Below are 25237 nucleotides of genomic sequence, written 5' to 3' on the forward strand. Positions count from 1 at the left end.
CCTGCCCTCCCTGCAACCTGCAATGTAGCCGTCCACCAACTTACATAAAAAAAAAAAAAAATACAACGACGCGACAACGACATGATTCTCGAAAGCGGAAAGCACCCATTTTGTTTTAATTGTTTGTGAGGAAGAGTTTGCTGGGGGAGTAAATTTTAAATTGTGATCAAAAGCTGTCGAATTAAGTTACTTTTATTTTAAGGAAAAATAATAAAAGAAAGGTAAAAATGGTTGACCGAATTGATATGGCATTGGACGATATCATTAAAGCAAGCAAAAAAGGAGGTAGAGGTGGAGGTGGAGCTGGAAGAAAATTTGATGCTAATAGAAGACCGGGCAGAGGCGGTGGAGGTGGATTCCGCAATGGTCGGTCAGGCGGCGTTTTACGTGGTAGAAATCGTGGTGGAATATCCAAGCCAGCGAATTACACAAGGGTAAATCCAATCATTAGATGATTATTCAATTGCAAATGGCGGACAACGTGGTAATATGACCTGATTGTGACGCATCAGTCAATAGCGACTTCTAATGCTGACAAGAAGTTGCGTGTCGATGGGCAGTATCTAATATGGGGAATATTTGTGGAACAGTGGAGTATTATCTGTTCCACTGTAAATTTTCGTCGGACATCATGCTCTAACAATGTCAGTCAAATCAATATTTTTTTCTCTAAAACACATCCAAGGCTCGCAGTCTGTTGTGACATCACTTTTGGGGAGTTGTTTATTTGGAATGAGCAATGAAATATTTTATTGTTGTTGTAATCAAACTTATTCATACTACATCTACAAGTCATCAAATTCATTCTCGTGGAAAACAGCAGTGCGCTCACTGTCAAGGAGATGACAGTGCTGTTTCAATGATGTTCCATTTGAGGAGAGGGCAGCAAAGTAGAGGAGCATTAAGAATTATCCACCTCATTCTGCTGCACTTGCCAGTGTTGGGAACAATACATGGTGTAAATCAACATCAATGTGAGACCTGGAACTTGCTCTGTGTCTAAACAAATAAAAGTGTTGTGCTATAGTGTCAAAGTCAAATCTTCAATGGATTATTATGTTTGAAAAATTGTTTAGCTATTTATTATATTTTATGTTATTTAAAATTATTTGTATTATCTTTATTCATGTATGAAAAGTTGCAAAACCAGTGCATTTTGAGTGTACCTATACTCAATGAGGTTTGGAGTGGCCAGCTGGCATGCTCTATGAAGGACGACTATTTCAGGGTGATGTAAACAGCACTTGGAAACATGACATGTTCAATGATTTTGGAGAAAGGAAGATTCAACGCAGTGGGCCTATTTCAACAGGCCCTACTAAACTATTAGTCTCCAATCTGGACTTTGGAGTTTCAGATTCTGACATTCAAGAGTTATTTTCTGAATTTGGCATTCTTAAGAGTGCAGCTGTTCATTATGACAGATCTGGAAGATCCTTAGGTAAATAATGTTTTTGTTTAATTTTTTTATGTAGTTACTTATGTTTTCATTAATTATGAAATTGTAATATTTTTAATGCTTTTCAGGTACAGCTGATGTTGTTTTTGATAGACGGGCAGATGCATTAAAAGCAATGAAGCAGTATAATGGAGTTCCACTAGATGGTCGTGCAATGAATATACAACTAGCGACTTCAGAAATTAGTTCTCTACGAACTGAAGACAGAGGACGCCTAGGAGGAGGAGGAGGCACTGGTGGTCCAGTACGTCGAAATTTCAATAGAGGTACACAATTTTGATTTATTATTACTAGTTGTTCACCGTGAATTTCGAACTCACAATTTTTTAAAAATTCTGAATATTTCAAAAATAACCTAACCGATTTTGATGATGATGATGAACTTAATTCTATTGACAGATCCTACATACCTTTTAAATTTTATCACAATCAGACCAATGTTCGAAAGTTACTACAACATACATACAAAAAAAATATTGTTGATGTATAGACCTCTTTCCTCTCCAGTCTTTCATATAATAAAATTTTAGCAAATTTGGATTGTACATAAGGACAAATAACTACCTACTTAGTGGTGGGTTAGTATTAACTAACTGCCTAGACTACATGAGAAGTAAATGGACACCATATGTTGTATTGCAGGTCCAACAAACAGAAACCAAAACAGTGGAGGTGGTGGTCGCGGCGCTGGCGGGGCGCGACGAGGGCGTGGAGCCGGCGGCGCAGGCCGGGGACGGAAGCCCGTGCCCACTGCTGAGCAGCTTGATGCAGAGCTAGATGCATATGTCAAAGAAATTAAGTGAAGATAAAATTAGTGCAGTGAAAGGACACAATACACAATGGTGTATACTAAAACACTAGTTTGTAAAATGAATTTAAAATAAAGTAACCATAATTTTAGTTTGTAATATTTTTGACATCAGTGGAAAGTAAGAATAACAATTGTTTGTTACAGTATTCAATTTTGAATAAATAGTAATTTGGTACATGTATTTTATATTTTTCTTTTTCGTTTTCCCCACAAATCAAGAGCTACTCGTGTATATTTAGTCTACATGCGTACCTGTAATGGTTTAAGAGAACACGATTTTGCAAAACGTTACTCCAGCAAAAATCTCAGTATTTTCATAACCTGAACACGCACAAATTATATTTTCGCGGCACATACTTCCACACACATAAGCTACCTGACCATGAACAATATTTCACTCTCCGATTGTTTAAAAGCAGAAATCGTTTGTCCATTAAAAGAAAACTACGACAGGCACAAATGTTTTATGCCGGGCACATACATAGCTGATTAGGCACTAATTACAGGTTTTATTCATATTTCTGTAGGAGGAGATACTTTCTAGCTGGAATAACGCACGCACATGCAAACCACCTCTTCCGAAGCTATAATATGACGCTTATATATATCAATATTGATATGAACATAATCTAAAATAGTGTTATCATTTTCAGGATAATGCACTAAATCCTTCCTTTTTCCTTTAAACTCGCACCACGATTACGTAGAAGGTATTTTTGGTCGTAAATCTGCAACAATATTGAAATTTGGCGCCTTTTGCCTCCATTGGCAATGTTTGTGTACCTTAGTTGTACGAGTAGCGCCATTTGCGCTGAGCTTAGCGTAATATGCCCTATTGGTAACGTTATTACGTTAACCTTCTAAACGCAACACTACCTCCATTTAACAGCGGTAACGTTAATAAATTAATAGACTTTCTCCGCCATAGATTGCAGGTTAGAAACTTAGAAATTTTTAAAGAACTAAGACCTACCTACCTACCCACAACTATGTTAACACGTTTTTATATCTGTGTACATATGTTAACTATTACGTCAGAGTCGTGGCTTATCAAATAACTCGCTGTATACCACTTTACGGTTGATCAGCATGACGAATCGCGCTGCAGCGCCTGCAGGCACCCCAGGTACAGCTATTTCGCTGAAGAACCCAAATATCCAAAAAAACATACTTTGCTCGCCCGTCGATGAGCATTTTTTCTACCTTTGCACAGGAATTTTGAAGTGAAAACTTCTTTAACGGCGTTGTGAACTTTTTATGATGGTTAAAAAATGTATACTCGCGTTAGGACACGTGACCCTGATCGAAAATTCGTGAGACGTCAAAAATGCACAATGTTAATTCAAGTTTTTATTTCTGCCGGCACTCCCAGAGTGCAACCCGTTTTTTTTTTCTTGTGAGTTACGTAGGTACAATCAACAGCACATCAAGATACCTTGCATGAAACTCTATAGCGCGGTAAATAGCGACGAGTGTGCAATTAATTTTGGTAGGTGATGGTACAATCCATCAATCCATCCATCGTTCGCCAAAATGGCAAGCTTGCGTATTCGTTGACGTCAAAGAGTAAATTAATATAAGGGGTTGACGTTGACGTTTTTATATTCTGTCATTCTGTTATCTATCGTCTACAATATTTTGTTGAGTGTGTATCCTATCACGAATGTTTTCCATTCTAATTTAAGATTTGTCGAAGAAAAATAATATTTACTAGTATAAGGTTTCCCGTTATTTAAATAGTTAAATTCTACTAAAATGGACTTATCGGGTATGTCTGGGCGTAATCTTTACATAAAGTTATTGTTTCGATGGAATCTCTTGCTAAAGATATTATTATCACCGAAAGGAATGAAAGAGTATATGCCTAGGTACTACTTTTATGTGGACTAGAATTACACAAAACTGATTCCTATTATTTTCAGAACCTTCAGGTGATGAAGATTCGGGCAGTGACGAGTCTATTAGTCCTAAATCAAAGAAAAGATCTTATTCCGGGAGTGATGCTTCACCTGTTCTACAAAAGAGATCCCGTGTGGATACTTACGCTTCTACAACTTCTCATGGTTCAGGTAAAGAAAACATTATAACATTCAATCTTGCCCTGCCTTTGTAGGTACAACCAAAAATAAACAAAAGGATAATCAAACTGAACATGAAAGAAAAAAAAACCCAATTAATTTATTCTATTAATATATAGAATTATTATTCTATATGTTAAGGTACCATATACTAAGGTATTAAGTACCATATATATTATCATGCCTATCAAATAAATGAGTATGTCATTTAACAAATCTACTGATAAAACAATTATGTTGGGTGGATGGAAAGAACACAACAACCACTGGGATGTAGTAATTTGGTTTATAGCCAGCTGACATGTGATGGAGATTTTCACAAACTGATCCTTTTATTATGAAGTTTCAACTACAATATTAGGATTTCCCAATCTACTTTACAGTGTTTTTATCTAAGGAAATTTATTTCTTCTAGTTTTGCAAGAATCAGATGATGAGCCATCAGACACACTACAAGCTAATTTCTCAGGAGCAGAGCATCCGAGAAGTAGGTTAAGCTATGTAGAAAACAGCCCATGTAGTCGGAGAAGCAGGAGTAGTTTAAGTGCTAACTGTTCATCACCAATCGATCAGTATGAAGATTACCGACCTTCATTGGACGACAATGATGACAATGACGACAATGCTGAAGCCGCTGTAAAGCCCAGTTTTCAGGATACAAATGACAACAATTTTTATGATAAAAGTTATAATGAACATGATCAAGGCCAAGATACCTTTGGTACAGGTTATTCAGAAATGTCAAAACGTATGATGAGTAATATGGGTTTCAAACCTGGCAAAGGATTGGGTAAAAATGAACATGGGCGTGTAGACCCTGTTGAAGCTTCCACTCAAAAGGGGAGAAGAGGTTTAGGCTTAAAACCATCAGTGGTTGGTCAGGTGCCCAGGGATTTCAAATGGTCACCAGATGAGGCTGAACCAGAAGCAGAGGAGAAAGTTGTAAGTTTACTTGCCTCTTAATTTTTTATAACATTTCACTTAAGAAATCATTATGCATGTAATACAGTAAGTATAGATAGTTTATTAGGACTCAAGTCGAATTAATGGTCTTAGAATGGGAGGACTGGCCACCAATGTGAGATTTGTATTTTTAAATTGTGCTCTTAAAATGTTAATCTGTTCTTTAATCAATATTTCAGTTTTGGATGACCCAAGCCCCTGCAGATACATTGACAAGTGATATGTTAGATAAATGGCTTCTAATTGGACCAAAGAAATTGACTATAGATGATGAAACAGATTTTGTTGATCCTCCAATATTAAAAGGAGTACTCGAAGCAAAGGTATATTCTTCATACAAATTTATTTATTTGAAATCACATTTTCACTCATAGTGATATCTCCCCAATACTTAAAACAAGTGCCATTATCTTTTGTTCCATTTCCTTGTTTTATATTGCAGACTATATTTGACAGTTTGGATGATGAAGACTTGAGACGTGCTAGGTCCAGAAGTAATCCATATGAAACAATTGCTTCAGTTATATTTTTGAACAGAGCTGCAGTTAAGATGGCCAACATGGATGCTGTTTTCGATTTTATATTTACGAAGCCTAAAAAACAAAATAGTAGAGAAAGTGCTTTGGATAGTAGAGAATTGCTTTATTTTGCGGATGTATGTGCTGGGCCAGGAGGATTTTCGGAATATGTTTTGTTTCGTAGAGGGTGGAGAGCCAAAGGTAAAATATTGTTAGTTCTTACTATCAAATTCACTTGAACTTTGGAATATTGGCATACATTGGTTTTTCCTTGCAGTAAATAAAGATACAAACTACGCAATTTTCGGCAATAGTGTGAAGTCGGCGTAACATGAACCATGATAAGATTGAAACTTGATATTACAGCACTCAACACAATTTTTCTAAACAATTTACAGGTTTTGGTTTCACTCTAAAAGGTGGAAATGATTTCAAGCTGTCAGATTTTTATGCGGGTACCCCAGAGACATTCAATCCATATTATGGCGTTAATAATGATGGGAATATATTTGATCCAGACAACCTGGAATCATTAAAAAAACATGTTTTGGATCAGACATCAGACCTTGGAGTTCACTTTTTGATGGGTGATGGTGTAAGTAGTTTTCAGTTACATAATATAATTTTACATAGAAAATACAGTATCCGGTTATTTTATAAATCATTACTTTGCTAGGAATGATAGATTTTGATGGTCATATTATTTCGAAGGGATTTTCCGTGGAAGGCCAGGAGAACATCCAGGAGATCCTGTCGAAGCAGCTGTATTTGTGCCAATGTCTCGCCGCGCTGATGCTGGTCCGCACCGGCGGCCATTTTGTTGTCAAGTTGTTCGATGTATTCACACTATTCAGTGTCGGACTCATTTACATTATGTATAGATGTTTTGATAAAGGTAAATTATATGGCTGTTGGCTTTTCGTAGGCTGTAAACAAATAATAAATAAAGAAGAAGTCTTAAAACAAACTAGGCACTTGTGATTCAGCTAATCTGGCTCTAATTTGGGAATTTTACATAAAAATGCTTCAATCTATCCAAATGTACAAATATACAAATTTTCTGCTTTTTTGCGAGAAAAACTAACATGCTCTCAAACTTTGATAATCATATTAGTAATATAAAATTTAAACTTGATTGTTCAGCCTGGGCATGCAAAATTTTTCTCATGTTTACAGTGATCAGAAAAGGGTAATAGTAAAAGGGTAATAATAATAATAAATGTTTCTAGTGTGCATTCACAAGCCAGTGACATCAAGACCGGCGAACTCTGAAAGATATCTCATTTGTTTATACAAGAGGCCCGGTACGGAATCAGCGGAGAACTACCTGTTCAAAGTAAACGAGCTGCTGGGCAAGGCTGCAGACGATGACAGGGGGACAGATGTCACGCAACTTGTCCCCTTGAGCGTCATACAAGAGGACACTGACTTCTATAACTATATTTACAACAGCAATAATATGTATGTATCCTCTCCGTTAATATTTTAAGGTTTCCAAAAAATATTAACTACATCTAAAGTGAGAAATAGATTTTACAATTTTAAATGTTATCTTGAGAATTTTATCCTAAAGATCGAAACTACAGACATCTCCTTTGATTGACCCCGTGAGTGACCCTAATTACGATTTTCGAAAATTTTGTATTTTTGATTTGTTTGTTGCAGACTTGGTGAAAGACAAATTAAGAATTTATTGAAAATTGCTGCCTTCAGTAAAGATAAAAGCTTGAAGGAACCAAGTCAGGCTAAAATGAGGGAGGCGTGCTTGAAATTGTGGCAGGTAAGATAGATCAGTATTGTAATAAAATAAATCTCATTTGTAGTCCAATCGCAAGAATTAAGTTTTACTTTCTTACTAAAGGTCTTAAAAGTTAGGAAAAAGTTAAGGAAAAGTTTCTGGTTTTCCCGGTTGACCCACAGTCGTCTCGTCTGTGTAGTTGCCAGACAAAGTGCGCACGCAGCCGGAGCGGCTGAGCGCCGAGGACACGGTGAACACGCTGCTGTCGCTGGCGCGGGTGCCGCCTCCCGAGGCGCGCAGCAGCCAGGGCTTCCGCGCCGTCCTCAACAAGAAGCCGGAGTACCTCGAACACCCCGCGCAACTAGATCTCTTCAAGAACGTCTACGACTGGCACTTCACGTTTCTCACCAGCTGCAAAACTGAATCTTGCTTGAGGATTTTCCTGGGTAATTATACACTCTTCTTAAAACTTGAAACTTTGAGTATAGGATTTAGTCAGTAGTAGTCAAGGTACCGTATCTAGACATTATTTATGTACACAGGTATTTAATTACACTCTGTATGATTGGTTTTAGGCTGTGGCGGTAGACAAGTGTACCAGTTGGAGGAGAACGGGTGGCGGCCAGTCACCGAGCTCCAACGCGCTATTCCGGCCAAAACCCTCATCTATGGCGAGGTCAGCTATATATTCATTACCATCAATGTAGTTTGCACAAATATTTGGCTGCTGTTCGGGGTGTCCATTCGTTTTTGTGTTTATGTCCACTGGATGAACGATACTGGCTTGGGGCTTAGTTTATTTAATTTTTTCATCCACCATTCATGAAAATTGTATAAAAATTGGTAAATGAAAGTTAGAAAAAAATTATTTACAAATTAAGAAATATATTTTATAGACCTAGGTTTACCTTAAGTGTTTGGATGTTTTAAAATGATTGAAATACTTTAAGGCTTCGGCTATAATTTTAAAACTGGCCGCCTGCCTGAAATCAATCCTCCTTGGGAATGCTAATCGGCTGCCAATGCTATATGTCCCTTGGTTGTCTCATTCTTCCTACATAAACTATTTCTATTTTAGGGTGGAACCACATGTCACAAAATGTTGGAACTGTAATTCACATTGTTTTTATGTAACAGATAGTTAAGGAGTACAGTGGCGAAGGCAATCAACAAATGCATTCGAAAGCGTTGCACGTCATCGATGGGATGGTGCTTGGCGGAGTGGATATTTCATATTTACCTTTGTCTCATAGGTATGTATCATCTATATTTTCTAAGCCATAAGGAAATGTCCAAAGAAAGCTCCTGATTGTACTTTGCTTCCAGAGCTTTATCTTATTTCTGAAATTTCATAAATGTTTCATAAGAAATTGTTTTTCTGGTTATAACCAGAAAAACAATTTCTTATGAAACATTTAAAATGAAAATATGTAATGTGTTATAACACATTACATACTTCACAAGCTCGCAGGTAAATTCGCAGGCAAATTTTGGAATATATCGCAAATAAATATCTTCTAATATTACAGAATAAATCAATGCGACTTGTTTTGCACCGCCCTCAATAAGCCCTTCAACCAGGAAGCTCTGCCAATAAGATGCAAAAGGTTTTTCGAAATGGAGCATTTGCCGTCGTATATCAATCGATTGCAAACTCATGAAATGAAGCGAATCAAAAGGGCCGTCACTATGGATAGTCCGAACAGGATTAATAAGGACGGCAAGTTTTATATAGTGGGCTCGATTTTGTTCCTCAAAGAAATTAAAGGTGAGTTCATGTTCATCATGTTGTTCTTTCTTATCGTGATGACAGGTATTCTTCCCTTCTGAAGGCATTTAGTGCTAAGTAGTCCCATACACAAGTGAGCTAATAGTAAACCATTGTGTAGGTTTTCCGCATGATGTTATTTTCACCGGAAATAAAGTTCAAATAATTAATGTTTTGTTGCTTTTTGTCTAATAGAATGAGAGTAATTATGTTATTTTCAGAGCCCTGGATAGCACAAATGTCGAAGAAAAGTGGTTACAAATATTATTTTGGATTAGATCAAGACAAAAAGCCCCAGAGTCTGTACCATATTCCAGCGGAGGCCACATTGGACATGATCAGAGGGTACATGGGCAGAGTCATGTGGTCCTGGGACCAGCGGGCCTGTGCCATCTGGGAGGGCAAGTCTGGGCCTGGCATCGGCCTGTCACGGGTGGAGGTTGAGAACTATGTGTTGAAGAACACAGGCAGGTCTTAGCTTACTTCCTTTTTGTCAAATGTTGAATTCGTGAAACGAAATTACCCGCGCCAATCACATTCCACCTTTTAAATTGTAAGTCCGAAATTTTAAGTTTTGATACTTAAAATAGAGACAGTATTGGACAAATAATATTATAGGTGGAATGGCGCCCTTAGGTATATTAAAATATTAATAATTATATGAATTGTGATAGTGGCGTGCTTATATTTTCAACATAGATACGCTATACAAGCATTTCGCTTGTTTTGTAATTGGACTCAAAATTGAATATATTAAAACAAAGAAGACAAATTAATAAATGAGACTTTGTACAATGAGTTTACTAAATTAAAAACAAAGTATTTATTTTTAATATTTGAAATTTAAGGAACTCTCTATCAACTTCTGTACATTTTTCTGTCATGATTGAGTTGAGAGTTAAATCTGTATTTATGAAATACTTCTATGTAACTTTTATGCAACCCTAGCATTGTGTGCAGCGTCAGTTTCCTTTTTCGGTCTAATGTTCCTCACTTCTTTGTCCTATCCTATCTGAACACGTGCGGACGAGGCGAGATATGACTGTCATAGCAGTTTCAAAAATTAAACTTCACTTGTGTTTCAATAGTCCGCCAACGGGCTTCGTTCCTATCATGTCTTAATTCATGTAGAAAAATCTATTTGCTTTTAATTATTATAAGTTCTCAGTCCAATTCAAAAATGTGGAATCTTGATAGGTGTAAATCTGAAATTACCTTTCAAAGCCATTAAAGGAATGAGATGTCAATCCAGTCAGACATCATGTAACACTTTTATGTTTTAACGTTTTATTTTTTTATTTTCATTTCGGAACTCTTTCATTCTGTTTGTCTATTATTTTGTTCTTGATAATGTCTTGTCATGATCTTGTATGTCAAACTGAAATATTGGTTGATTATATTCTAATGTCTAAAGATTAAAATAAATTTTAATCTCCTATTTATCTATTAAGATAGGTCTGTAATTAATTGTAGGATCCCCAAATATTTTGGGTAAGAGCTACTTTTATTCTTTGTTATTAGAAGCTGTTATTTTGTTAAAATATAGTTCTATGTGAAAAACCTTATCATAGATAAATATTATATGTAAGCAAATCACCTATATATATCTTATCTATTTACCACCCTTTATTTTAAATAGCGTGTAGCTAATTAATAGCATGCAATTACTTTCCATAGGGATTTACGCTCCGGTACCGGATTCCCCTTCATCCTACGGACACACTTTGAAGCTATTCTCTTTCCCTAAGTTTTCTTGATGTCTGACTGATTTGGAGGATTAAAGGAAGTGGTGTTTTTGTTTCGAGACCTTTTTATCGATCGGGATGTGTTAATATTTTGTTACCCACCTATTTAATGGTATTCTTCTATTTCCTTTTTGTTACATTTTCTAAAATTAAAGTCTGTCATTTTTGTAACAAAGTTTTTTTTGTTATCTTTTCCTTACTAGTTTAGAATAAATGCTACAAACTGTTTCAAAACTATGCTATAACCACAAAGTGGATAAGTATTTTTTGATAAGCTATGAGGATTTGTAGGTAAAAATAAAGTCGTGTCGAAGTTCAATGATAGGCTACTGCTATGGTCATGTAAGCCGGGGACACTAGTCTAAATATTTTGTTACATTATTTTTCAAACCCGGGAAGATAAGATTTTTAGAAGTTGTTCTGCCAACATTATGAACTGACGATATTTTGTTGTTTGAATAATTAATTTTTCAGATTGTGGATTATTGATGTTGTTTTTATTTTATTTTAATAAAATCTACTACTTGAGTTTAGTGTGGCGGCGGCGATGGAATGTTTTAATCTCACCTCCAGGGAAATTAACACGATTGCAGCCTGAACGAGCACTGGACATGGCATTTCTTTAGTAAAGGAAACTTTTTCTTATTCAATTAAAACTTGACGTTTCTAGAGTAACGACGTTTATAGAATATTAAATTTTCCCTGGAGGTGACTGTGTACAATTTAGTAAATTGTTCTAGATAGATTTATTCGATCTAAAAATCTGGTAACATTACACTGTTTATGACGAGTTACAACTTCATCACAACGAGCACGATGTGGTACAGTGACTGCATTATTTTTTATTCAATTAATGGTAGATACTTCCTAATTTCGTAGCTGCGGTTCGCGCCACACCACGTTACATTGATTTACAATACAAGAATTTAGGGAAGATAAATTGATTTATCATTAATGTCACCACGCATACTTACATATATATAGTTTAAGTAATTTTTATTTATTCAAATATATATATGAATATTTTGCAACTTTTATTTTATTCCTTACAATTAACTCTTGACTAGTTTGGGAATTATTTTTTGTTATTTTAAATTATAAAACTATCGATAGTATTGCTCTGCAATCCTACTAATATTATAAATGCGAAAGTTTGTGTGGATGTATGTGTCTGTTTGTTACTATTTCACGCAAAAACTACTGGACCGATCGTTATGAAATTTGGTACACGGGTAGAATATAAATCGGAATAACACATAGGGCACATTTTCACGGGCGCTAGTCTTATATAAAGGATAATATTGTAATTTACCAATAGTATTGCTCCAAAATAGCAATCCATAGCATGGCCTGTTTCGATTGAAACTACCGAAAGTTCGGCAACGCTTTAGTGTCGGGGCTTCCGAAGTACTAAGCCCTAAGCCCTTCTGGCATAATAGGGACCAACACTGTTTGAATGAGTTTCTTTCGGCATTTCTTCTCAGCAGTGGTCGTTCCGAAATGCTAGTAGTTTGTAGCTTTGGTAAACATCATTTAATTTAGATTATGACGTGAAAAAGTGCCTGTGAAGGCCTAATTTCTGAATAAATGATTTGATTTGATTTGGTACGTTCTCTAAAATTGATGAAATTATAAATACCTACATACTTGAAGACCGTTCGTTTCCATCTAATGCGTTTTTGCCAGAGATATGGCATGCACCCGCCGCGCGTCTAAATCTATGATTGTTGTGTTGTCGACTTCTTGTTCTCCAAACGTTGAAAAAAAAATACTAATACGCGTCACTGTCATTCGTCATGTCAGTGTCATTTCGTTTATTTTCTCTATTCTCTAAGAGTTTCGCGCGCTGCGTTGTAGTTTAATTATCTAGAAAAACTAGTATTACTATTACATATATTATAAAAACCTAATTTACGATAACGGTTTATTTGCTTTCGGTATTAATTCAATTATTTCAGAAGTTTCAGCCATGACTTTAGGGGAGACACATAAAAATTTGCCATGGTGAGTCAGTTTTTAAATCATTCCAGACTCTGTGTTTTGAATTGAATTTTAATGTAAACATCGATACTAGGTGTAATATTACAATGTGTGACAAATTTAATCATGCAATAATTTTGGTCTAATAATTTTAGGGTGGAGAAATATCGACCTTCTAAATTAGATGACCTGGTATCTCATGATGATATTATCAAAACAAGTAAGAGCTTGCCTTGAGCCATCACTAATTGGATCTAGTTATCTGTTTGGCAAATAGAATATTCAACTTATTTTTTGTTTTCAGTTAACCAGTTCATAAAAGAAAACCAACTGCCACATTTATTATTTTACGGCCCACCAGGCACAGGTAAAACCTCAACAATATTAGCTTGTGCGAGGCAAATGTATACTCCGCAACAGTTCAACTCTATGGTTTGTTTTTCAAAGATTTTAAGTCTAAATTAATAAATATAAATATATAAGTATTGAATAGTTACTGCAAATGTGAAAGAACATGTCTGTTAGTCTGTCATAATAAATCTAAATCACTAAACCAATCCAAGAAAATGTTGAGATAATTCATGTGAAATATCTATGTAACTATATGCCTATTTGATAAAAATACTACTCCACTTGTAATCAAATTAATTTTATCTTAACCAAAGGTTTTAGAGCTGAATGCCTCAGATGATCGTGGTATTGGCATAGTACGTGGACAGATTCTTAGTTTTGCCTCAACTAGAACTATATTTAAGGCTGGACCAAAGCTAATTATACTTGATGAAGCAGATGCTATGACAAATGATGCACAAAATGCTTTAAGGCGCAGTAAGTACCATTTCTAAATAACATTAGCAAGGCATGCTTTTTAGTGATTTTCAATTTTATGTATTTTTTCCTAGTTATACCTTCCTAGTTATACTTTGTATTGTAAATCCCATAGGTATTTCTATAAACAGGTGTGATAATAATGTGTGTACATTTATTGTGATTCCCCAACATGTAAGAGGGGTGTTATGTCTGAATGTAATATTTAAGAATTTGGTTTGGACATCCTGTAATCATAAAATCTGAAGTAATACATTAGTGACTGGCAATAACTTTATTAAACACAAGTATATAAAAATGTAATGAGCTATGTTTATAAAGTAATGATAGGTTAAATGTGAGTTGACTAAAGTTATTCACAATTCTTCTAACTAGTTTCCATGGATATAGTGTTCACAACAAACAATAATATCACAATGCCAATCAAACTAAATTATTTTAAGGTCAATTTAGTTTATAAAAAAGGTAATTGTGTTTTATTTAAATGTGTCTAAAACTACCTCAACATATCAAAAGCACATGTCTGACACAGAGGATGATGATGTGCAAAGCAAAACTATCAAAATTACTGTTGTGGGGGAGCCATTCACTGGGAAAGTAAGTATATATATTTTTTTCTTTAAACCTAATAATAACTTTCATAATAAAATACCACACTATCATTTAATATTTATTAGTTATAATACTATGACTTTGTACTACACTTTCCTTTCCACATTATTTAACTTTTAATCAAACATGATAAATAAATAACTTTTATTTGTTTTCAATTAGGTAATGAATAAATAAATAAATAAATAAATATATTAGGACAAATCACACAGATTGAGTTAGCCCCAAAGTAAGTTCGAGACTTGTGTTATGGGATACTAACTCAACGATACTATATTTTATAAATAGATACATATATAAATAAACATCCAAGACCCGGGCCAATCAGAAAAAGATCATTTTCCATCATGACCCGACCGGGGATCGAACCCGGGACCTCTCGGTTCAGTGGCAAGAACTTTTACCACTGCGCCACCGAGGTCGTCTCTGGGATGCTTTTAGACTCCAAAACTGTGATGTCACTGTCATACAATACAAACCACTTATTAAAATATTTCAAATGTAATTTTATTATTTAACTTTATTCTTCTAATTCTGTAATATTAATATTGGCTTTTTATTAAGGAATCAAAAAAGACTTTTATTATTATTTGATTTGACTAGTTGGAAAAAAGCTAATTGTAATGTTTATTTCAGAGCACCTTGTGCGGGCGTTACCTGGGCGTTGCGGCGCCGAGCGGCGGCACGCAGGGCGCGGAGGTGATGTGGGGGCAGTGCCCAGGGCTGCGCCCGCCCGTGCCCGTGCAGCTGTGCGACGTCGCCGGCAACGCCATACACACCGCCATGCTTGACAATTATTTGTATTGTTCTGATGTATGTCATCGTACTGGCCAGTAAATGGTCAATTCAATTGCGCAATATGAATGAATGACAAAGATACTTGACCAAATGGAAAAGTTTAATTCTGGTCAAAGTTATACAGCAGCAACAACTCTTTCATAAGACTAAATATCTTTTTCGTTCATTTAAATAGTCTGTGGGGTGCTCGCTAAAAATATACATGAATTTTAGCTTTGCTTTTTTATTCAGATTGATTGTTTTACATACTTGTAGATCATCAACATCCATTTTATTATGTGAACATACCTTATGCAATCCATACGTTTTTGTCCGTCTCACTTTAAAGCTCGCCATGTGTCTCCCACAGGCCACAACTATATGTTTATTTGAATTTAAGATACTGTTATCACTTATCAGTTAGTATATATACATTTTTTATTAAAATTGTAGGTAGTGTTATTTGTATACGACCTCACCAATCTGCAAAGCTTCGAAAGACTGAGTCTGTGGGTGAGCAGGGTGAAGGAGATATTCGCAGCGGAGCCTCGCAAGCCGCAGCTGGCGCTGTTCGGCAACAAGTCGGAGCTGGAGCACCAGCGCGCCGTGCGGCTCTCGTGTGTGCAGAAGTTCGCGTCGGAGCATCTGCTGGAGAGCTTCAAGGGCTCGGCCAGGACTGGCGAAATGGTAAACATTTATTTCTTAGGTTGCGCTTACCCGCACACTAGCGCCATCGTCACATTTTAATCAATTTCTTTTGTATATACTCGTATTAGCGAAAACAAAAAAATGATTTATATCATTTATGTTAGGTACATTGAGTGAAGGATTTTATAAGAAAGTATTATATTGGACACAGTCATCACAACAAACGGAGCGTATAGTAAATATTATATAATGAAAAACTATAATACTAAATCTAGACAATTTAAAATTTTAATAATAGTACCACATTCGTCACCATCAATCTATTAGTTTTTGCTGGGAATTCGGAATTAACAGGTACTGACTGTTTACAGAAGCACATCACTTATTTTCAGGTAAACAAAGCATTCACCCAGCTGGTATACCGTGTGGTGGGCCCAACGGTGCGGCGGGCCCTGGGCTCCACAAATGGCAAGGCCCCCGCACCCCCCGCCCCGGCGCCTGCGCCTCTCCCCCGCCACGGCTCCGACCACTCCCTCATCATGAACAGGAAGGCCATGCGGCGGCTGCAGCGCGGCGCCTCCTCCTCTATTTGCAAACTACAATAAAGACATTATCTTTTGTTTGGATTTTATTCCAGTTCTTTTCCTAAAATTTGTCATGTACAGTTGTCAAGGTGAAGCCAGTCATACACGTTTATTAATATAATATATATCAAATTGATACACACATATTATCACGCCTGTTTCCTGTGCGTACTTCCTTCCTTATTCCAGCGCTAAACCATCGTCAAATAGTTTGCCAAATTTCGGCATTTTTGACCTACTTTCTTGGTCTTTCCTTGCGGTAAATAAAAGCTTAAAACTACACAATGTACCGTCATTAAAAAGGTAAATAACGTTTCAGTAATAGAGAAGTACACGGAAAACGTGCGGTTCTGCATAATATGCAACTACCTGGGCAAGATCATCCCGGCGCTGCAGTCGCGCTGCACGCGCTTCCGCTTCGCGCCCCTCAACAAGGGCCAGATCGTGCCGCGGCTCACGGACATCGCCGCCGCTGAGGGGTGAGTGTCGTGTTACTGTTTCAAAATGTATCTAATAAAATGGGCCAAGTTACCACAAATGAAATACGCTTTCTATATAAGTATAACCACATTTCACGAAATTTGGCACAACAGCGGTTCAAAAGTAAATATTTTACATGCCCAGTGAATTTTTTTTTCGAATATAGAATATTTAAGATCGATAGTGACCGAAACGGTATTAACTATAAAACAATTCCTACGAAAAACATGTTTTTGAATCCTATAATAACAAATAATTCAAATTGTCAGCGTGAAAATATCAGAAGATGGCGTGACCGCGCTGCTAACGCTCTCTGGCGGGGACATGCGCAAAGTGCTCAATACTCTGCAGAGCACGTGGCTCGCGTACCGTGACGTCACGGAGGACAACGTGTACACGTGCGTGGGACACCCACTGCGGTCCGATATCAACGCTATACTGAACTGGTTGCTCAATGAGAACGACTTCGCGACCTGCTTCAAAAGTATCCTTTCAAAATTTTCGAAATTTCGCCCTGCAGATCAAGCTGTTGGTGGCGTCATTAGAGGGATTGTACTTCCCACTATCGAATCGTTTCAAAGTAAGGCGCAGCGAACCAATCACTTTGCAGTGTGGTTGTCGTTGCGTCACACACCGGATGCCTTTGCAACACGACGAATTCGCACATACGTGTCGCGCGCAAACGAAACGCAATGTGTCTGCGACACTGTTGGTATGAACCAATGTGTGAACCACTGTGAACCTACGCATACAATTTCAACTAGGTATAACAAGTCATGACGTGCTGCAGGTGCAACGCGTCATGTTGCAGAACCATCCGGTGTGTGGCATCCTTTTCAAACCCTGATTTCCTTACTATTAGAATTTTTTATAAAGGGTTTTCCTATAAGTAGGTATATATTCACATGTCTATTTACTGTTATAATTATCCTGAACATTATATCCAGATATCCAAGACGTGAAACTTGCCAAAGGTTTAGCGCTCAGTGATATATTGACAGAAACGCATACAATATTACACAGAAGTAAGTATTTTTACAAGCTTTTATTTAACTTATATTGTGCATTCTGCCAAGAAAGAGAAAAAGATAGAAGAAAACGGATTTAACTACTTATTTGCTATTGCAATACCACATAGAATGGACAAATTGGTTGATAAACACCCAGTGTTGCTTGCCAACGGGAGAGAGCGCCCTCATTTAATTTTGACTCTTGACTGAACTATTGCATGGACTGACTTTATGCCTCGCGCGAAACGACAACAATAAAAGCATTGTCAAAAATGTCATGTTATTTGTATTTTTTGTTAATTTTATATTTTACGGAGGGCAACCTTTAACACATAAAAATTCTATTTTTTAGAAGTTGAGGGATAAAAGTAACCTATGTGCCACTCTAGGTTACATGTCACCGGTGTGCCAAATTTTCACCCAGTTGGATTTGCTTGATAGAGTATCAAACTCACAACTTTCGTATCGGTACCTATATGGTTGTCACACATTTAAATCAAAGTAACGGCGTGGTTTCGATCCTAATTTTTTTTATCTCATTATTATTATATTGACCTTATTTAAATTTAGTAACATGATGAGTATATAATCCAGTGAAACTTCCGCCACAAGTTCTGACATCGCTGTTAATCAAGATGGCGGACAGCGAGGCGCGGCTGGCCAGCGGCTGCAGCGACCGCGTCGAGCTCGCCGCGCTCATCGCCGCCTTCTCTCTGGCCCGCGACCAGATCTCATTGGACAAAGATGTCTAGATATCACGTCAATACCTATTTGTCACGTTCCACGGGAAGAAGTACCTTATGGGGGTTAGTCGCTTAACACGTTTCACAAGCTCATTTTGATTATAGGTGCGTATAATACGTCGTAAGCGACTGCCACCCGTAAGATAACTTTCTCGTGGAATGTCACATTTGTGTTATCTTGAAAAAGAAGGAAAGCAGACCCTGGGCTCCTACGTTCAATGGCGGAAGCAAAGGAAAACTCTAAGATGGACTTAGAGTAATGTTTTTGACCTTTGAGTCAAATTTATCAATATAAGGCATGGACTTGTGTACGTGAATTAATGTAGTTCGTGCATGGTAGTGTAATTGCCAAATATAACTAATTTAAGTTTGTTAATTTTAAAATAAATGTTAAAAGTGATAATAAATGTTTTATTAGTATACCTATATATACGACGCACTATATTCATATAGTGCGTCGTATGTATTTATACATATTATTCACTACAAGACGACGTATCATCATAGATCATTAGCAATAACTCACTTGGTTTGAATGAATAATCAACTTCTCATAAGCATCAGGCTTGTAAGATACACTCCGTCCCTAGGAGATTTTTGAAAATTGAATTTCAAGTAAGTACTTATAATTTTTTCTTTATCGTAAAGATTTTTATCACGAATCCACTTTGGATTCGTGATCAAAATGTCTACAGTAGACAAAAATGTGGATTGCTAAAGGCACTATCTAAAGTCAATGTAGCTTGTGGCTATTTGAAGAAAAGTGCCAGTTGTTCAACTGGTAAGATGACTTGTTCTCACTGGGAACTGAATTGTTATTGTTAACCCCCAAGAAAAATGAGGGGAGTTTTCTGTCGTGCCTTGGCATCATAGCAGCCAAATGGATGAAATGATTTCGATCTAGCATTATATTCTTATATATAAACTAGATTTTGCCCGCGGATTCGCCAGCGTGAATTTCATAGCAAAATCTCAGTATTTTTTTTTTCGCGTACTCTGTAAGACTGGTAAACATATATGATTCAAATTCGCATTTTTTTCTCATCTTTAGTTCAATTTCCTGTTTCCCGCTGCGTGTCTCGTAGCAAACTTGTCCAATCCCGCTTCCTGCTATGTAATGTAGATATCCCGTACAGTTTCCTACATAGAGTGCCATCATGTTTTTCGCAATGTGTCCCGTCCCGTTTCCCACTACGTATCTTCTTCCCATTTTCCATTCCGACTCCCACTCTCGCTTTCTGCAACGCATGCCGTCACATTTTCCATGACATTTTACGTCCCTGTTTTTTATTAACCACAAACGTAAATTATTCTTTTTTTAATTTACTATTACTGCTAATTACTACAAAAAGTAAGTGCCAATTTTCAGCTTTTTATTTTAAAATTGTATTAGTTCCCATACAATCTTTCACCCCCCTTTTGAAGGGGTTGAGGGTTAATTTTCAAAAAAATCTGAAACACATATTCATTACTTTGTCTACATCAACGGTGTAGAACTTTCATATTTACAGTTTTCCACCTCTTTCTCCCCCTTCGGAGTAGAATTTTCATTAAGCCCACCATAGGTCCATATGTATGCACAATACTATTATTATTTTTATGGGCAATAAATATATTTTGTATTGTATTGTAGAAATAAAGAAAGTAGACAGAGAAAGTAGTCGTTCTGACAACTGATAACAATTTTTGCATGAATACAACGAAAATAAATAAAATTACCTTGTGCATAAAGTAGTATCAAGTAAAAATCTTACGATTTCGTTGCGGGCTATGACCGCGCTCTGCGTTACACCGCGAGCCGCCGACGCCGCGTACCGTGTTTAACAATATAAAAGTATCTACCTAATTATATAAAAGTATCTATAAGTAAAAGTATCTATCTATAAAAGTATCTAATTCGACGTGCGTATTTTTTAAGTTCACGAATTTATCTTCGTGAAATTCTATTGATGATGAAATAATCTCAATACTTTTAATCATAAGGATTAATATGCTTGAGTAATAATAATTGTAAAAATGCACCTTTTAATTTACAATATTTTTTTACATATAAAATGCCTTATAGATTAATTAATTATAAATTAAAAGGTAATTAATTATTTAATTATAAAAGATAGATAGTATTGTGTCGCGGACATTTTTATGGACCTACTAAAACCTATATTTTTGTAGTACATCGTGTGCACGTATAATCAATGGTAGGGCCAGCACACGAATGTAAATATTTTCGTTAGCGCTTTTTTTTTTCGAATTACTTTATAAATGTAGATTGATCTGGCTGAATACTAGTTAATTTATTTCGAAACAATGCCTATAGCAATCTCGGATAATGTAGCTTTCTAATGGTGAAATAATTTTTAAAATCGGTTTGGTAGTTTCGGAGATTACCCGCCTTAAACATACAAACTCACAAACGCATTTATAATATTAGTATGGATTTGTGAGAGAGAAACCATAGCTTGATTTAGAGATTTAAAAGTTTTTGTGGCGCCATCTAGTGATTTATTTCGGAAGTACAATATATATAATTTTGAGCGAAACCATAGCGCATTTTAAAAGTCTTGGTGGCGCCAGCTATTATCTTTATGTTCAAAACTAAAATATAACAAAATTAAATTGAAAATTGATATCTTCTAACTATAAATATAATTTGTTTATATTCTGTTTACACCTTTTTACTAAATTTTAAAGTAAATAGGCTCCGTAGAGTGTTATTTTCATTTTCCTACAGGACCCTCCTCATTTTCCGGGATGAAATGTCTATAAGATGTTAACTCGGTATTTCAAGGAATTTTTGATTCATAATTAGTTTTTCAATTATCCTACGGGAACCTGACAATTTGCCGGAATGAATTTTCCCACAGGACCCTCCTCAATTTCCGGGATGAAATGTCTATAACATGTTAACTCGGGATTGTGAGGCATTTTTGATTCATAATAAGTTTTTCAATTATCCTACGGGAACCTGCCATTTACCGGGATAAAATGTATCTAAGATGTTAGCCCAGTATTTAAGGTACCTAAGTACAAATTTGGCCTTCAATTTTATTATATGTATTGATTATATTTTTTTAATAATGAAGAACTGGCTTAATTATAGTCTGCCATCTGGCCTCCAGAGTTGATGTACTCCTCGAACTCTTGATACACGTGGTACCAGAAGTCTAGTCGCCGAGCTTGAGGCCTGCGTCCCCCCACCGAGGGGCTCTCTGACAGAACAAGGTATTTACCTTCTCTGTCGTACAACGGCCATTTTGTTCCTTCGTAACCATTCGGCGTTGGGTTCCTGTAATACATTTTCATTTTTTATTTTCATTTCTGGCTATTACAAACATGTTTTTTTAATCTACACAATAATTAAAGGCGCTTACCCGTGTTTTATGAAATTAGTAAATAGAGTGATCATTACGTCTACCATGCGTCGAGTTCTTGAGTCTATATCATTTAGTAAGTTCTTGGTTCTCTCAGTGACGAATTGGTAGCCCAAGTCATCGGAGTGCGCCGTGCCCGCGACCTCCGTCACGTTGTAGTTCAACTTCGCCCAATTTAACTGTCCATCAAAATCGAACAAGTAATAATACAAGTCATAATTTGAATTTTGTTTTTTATAGACCCTTATCCAGTGGTCGACATTAAATGTATACTGGGTATCAGATAGCAATTCCAAGAAATTGTGCAGCGTGAAGTTGTTTAAATCATTACCGTTAAAATAAACTTCGCTGATCGAGTTAACCAAATTTTGATAATGTCTTGTGTATTTCGGATACGCGACATCGGGAGGAATGCAGTCTGTATAAAGTTTAGGCAAATGGTCCACTAGTGTTTTATTTTTCTTTATAGTAGCCCAGTGGTATATGCCTTCCAACGAATTAAATCCAACTAGTACCGGCACTTTGTGCGGTACGCCTGACCTTATTATATCGAAGGGATATTTCGTGATTATTGCCTCCAGTGAGTCGGGTTCCACGGTGGGAACAAAAGGAGCGAAAGGTCTCATCTGACTTCTCTCATTTTCCAATATACTCTCCTGCGCATTCACTATATCGAAAGCATCCGTTTCAGTAAGGCGTTGAACAAGGTGGTTCAATTTTTCTGTATGTAGCCCCAGTTTATCGGCCAGAGCCAGTGCGTTCTCCTTTGGATTATTCTGTATAAATCTGAAACTGACTGCACTACCACTTGTAAGCAAAGCCTGATTGAAAAGACCCCTGGATTTTTCTGTCAACATCAAGTAATGGCAGATTGAGGAGCCGGAGCTGCTTCCTCCTATTGTTACCTTCTTGTTGTCACCTCCGAATCTTTCTATGTTTGCTTTAATCCACTTTAACGACAGTAAGACGTCTTTCAAGCCAGCGTTTCCTGGATAGTCTTCATTTTCAAGAGACAGATATCCTAGAGCTCCCAACCTATGAGTAAAATTCGAAAGTGCAAATGAGTAAATAGATAAACTATACTGATTAATTCAGACTTGGGAAGCATTATGCTTTACCAAAATAACGGATTTTGATTATAATTCGATAAAACTATTTAATATTATTTACTAGCTTTTGCCCGCGGCTTCGCCCGTGTTTATCGTGCCGTAGACCGTTCGTTTTACTTATTAATTTGCTTGTGGCGCCATGCATGTTATCTCCTATGTACAGACATTACCGTATAGATTACGTACCTAATAATATTCACACCTACACAATTAGACATAAATCTCACCTGTAATTCACGGACAAATAAATGAGCTCTCTTTTCAAATAAAGCTGTGGTCCATACAGCACGTCCGTGTTACCAGACAGCGTCTTATACGCGCCGCCATGTACGAACACGAACACTGGCAGCAACTCGCCCGATCCAGTGATTGGTACATGAATATTTAGGATCAGGCAGTCTTCGGACATTTGGGTCTTGTTGTACTGGCCCACAGGCTGTGGACAAACTGGCCCCGCTTTCGTAGCGTCCAGCACTTCGGTCCAAGCATGTTTGGGGACGGGTGCCTGTGGAATTGTAAGTTTTCTACTAAAGTCCATATCTAGTTGCAGACTAGAGCCACCATCGCATTTTTAATAATTACTTATTTTAAACTGACCGAACACTTTTAAGCATAATACGTGTTGAGTTGTTGATAGATAGAAGTCAAGCAATAAAGAAATCACAGTAAGAAACACTATACTTGGCTTGGCTTTGCCTAGACAGTTCATTACTTTCTTTTTTTTTATAGAGAAACAAACAACGACACCGAGACTTGGCTAGTTTTTTTATTTTTATTATTATATATATATTTCGACGAATATATTATGCAAGTGCACGGAAAGTTAAAAACTAAAGGAAAATATTAGCTTAACGTGTCGCTTTTTGCCACTATGTAAAATTAAAATATGTTTTTTTACGACAATAACAAAAGAAAAGCGTGAAATACTCGTATGAAAACGTGCTCTTACCTTGAATCGTAGTGCACCGGTAGGACTTTCAGCATATGGTATACCCTCGTACGAATAGTACTCCACGTTATGATCTCGGTTGAGTTTCCCCCTCACTGGCCCCGTAGTCGTTACAACTACTGCCCCATCGGACAGCAACATCGAAGTTAAACATGATAACGCGAGTAGTAACATAACACTGTGTCATATATTTTACAAAATGTTACTAAAATTGCGACGACACGGTTGTGTTGTCACGACACGACGCACTATGGGATTGTTTGACGAAACCTTGCCCAAAAATATTTTAGCTTATAATCATATCTAAAAGGTTATTTTCTAATATATAATTTTTAATATGAGAATGTAGAATTTGTTTATGATTCAACACATAGGTAATTTATGAAAAATATATATGAACAGTAGAAAACGAAATATAATTAGAAAATAATTTATTTAAATACGTATTTCATTTCTATTATTTGATTTTTAAAATTTCACTACCATATTGAAATTAGAAAGAAATTATCACAATGTCTTAAGTTCATAGCTCATTATTATCAAAACATCTCCTTCCAATATGCTTTATAACTATAAGTACAACTAGTACGGTCAATTATATTTTTTGAAATATATTTGGATAGAACTGTTATATAAAAAGAAAGAATCAAAAGACATTTTAATGTCTTTTGATTCTTAACATATTGACTTAACTGCATGTATTTCTTCTAATATCTCTGCTGGCCTTTCGAAGACCTGGCCAATTAAGCAAAATTGCACGTCTAATGACAAAAGGTCCATGCATGAGCATATTGTGAACTGTAGAAAATATAGGAAGTCAGGTTTATAGTAATAAGTACAATGTGTAACTTAAACATTGCGTAGACCAATTTTGCATTTATGGGCATATCGCCATAAAAGCATCCCATAGTGCAACCAATATCTTTTCGATAACACTTATTGACTTGTATATTAGTATGTATCAAGTCGAGCACATTTAAATATTATGGAATACCTATGTTGGAATTCCCAATGATTCGTTAATAACAACGCTTATTTAAACTTAACCGTCTTCAGTCTTCGTCAT

At 36.3% G+C, this 25237-nt stretch overlaps 4 protein-coding genes across 8 annotated transcripts; 3 read left to right on the forward strand and 1 right to left on the reverse strand.

Moving 5' to 3' along the window:
• Window positions 1-77: 77 nt before the first annotated feature.
• On the forward strand, window positions 78-2451 carry Ref1 (RNA and export factor binding protein 1). Its single transcript, XM_053753716.2, has 4 exons — window positions 78-434; window positions 1228-1441; window positions 1528-1725; window positions 2102-2451. Exons 1-4 carry the CDS (start codon window positions 228-230, stop codon window positions 2260-2262), a joined length of 780 nt encoding a protein of 259 aa, XP_053609691.1. The 5' UTR covers window positions 78-227; the 3' UTR covers window positions 2263-2451.
• A 1425-nt stretch (window positions 2452-3876) lies between these two features.
• Cmtr1 (Cap methyltransferase 1) lies at window positions 3877-12111 on the forward strand. The gene is made up of 15 exons (XM_053753688.2): window positions 3877-4038; window positions 4193-4339; window positions 4764-5290; window positions 5491-5634; window positions 5754-6030; window positions 6228-6424; window positions 6541-6724; window positions 7059-7290; window positions 7495-7609; window positions 7767-8013; window positions 8143-8243; window positions 8705-8820; window positions 9097-9335; window positions 9557-9802; window positions 11013-12111. Exons 1-15 carry the CDS (start codon window positions 4026-4028, stop codon window positions 11090-11092), a joined length of 2865 nt encoding a protein of 954 aa, XP_053609663.1. The 5' UTR covers window positions 3877-4025; the 3' UTR covers window positions 11093-12111.
• A 773-nt stretch (window positions 12112-12884) lies between these two features.
• On the forward strand, window positions 12885-19137 carry RfC3 (Replication factor C subunit 3). Of its 4 annotated transcripts, none has more exons than XM_053753964.2 (8): window positions 12885-13084; window positions 13216-13280; window positions 13365-13492; window positions 13726-13888; window positions 14421-14485; window positions 15137-15313; window positions 15731-15964; window positions 16318-16544. In XM_053753964.2, exons 1-8 carry the CDS (start codon window positions 13050-13052, stop codon window positions 16528-16530), a joined length of 1080 nt encoding a protein of 359 aa, XP_053609939.1. In that variant the 5' UTR covers window positions 12885-13049; the 3' UTR covers window positions 16531-16544. The 4 variants fall into 4 exon arrangements, with proteins under 4 accessions (XP_053609939.1, XP_053609942.1, XP_053609941.1 ...); XM_053753966.2 differs by lacking the exons at window positions 14421-14485; window positions 15137-15313; window positions 15731-15964; window positions 16318-16544 and adding exons at window positions 16829-16988; window positions 17259-17473; window positions 17937-18014; window positions 18594-19135 and having other exon boundaries at window positions 12889-13084; XM_053753967.2 differs by lacking the exon at window positions 13216-13280.
• Window positions 19138-21780: 2643 nt separating this feature from the next.
• On the reverse strand, window positions 21781-24526 carry LOC128674658 (juvenile hormone esterase-like). 2 transcript variants are annotated; one of them, XM_053753388.2, is made up of 5 exons: window positions 24172-24428; window positions 23450-23727; window positions 23019-23148; window positions 22114-22292; window positions 21781-22028 (listed from the first exon to the last, which is right to left on the reverse strand). In XM_053753388.2, the coding sequence occupies exons 1-5, from the start codon at window positions 24343-24345 to the stop codon at window positions 21833-21835; spliced, it is 957 nt and encodes a 318-aa protein (XP_053609363.1). In that variant the 5' UTR covers window positions 24346-24428; the 3' UTR covers window positions 21781-21832. The 2 variants fall into 2 exon arrangements, with proteins under 2 accessions (XP_053609363.1, XP_053609362.1); XM_053753387.2 differs by having other exon boundaries at window positions 22114-23148; window positions 24172-24526.
• Window positions 24527-25237: the final 711 nt, after the last annotated feature.

This window comes from Plodia interpunctella, chromosome 13 (genome assembly GCF_027563975.2).
Source record: "Plodia interpunctella isolate USDA-ARS_2022_Savannah chromosome 13, ilPloInte3.2, whole genome shotgun sequence".
NCBI classification, from domain to species: domain Eukaryota; kingdom Metazoa; phylum Arthropoda; class Insecta; order Lepidoptera; family Pyralidae; genus Plodia; species Plodia interpunctella.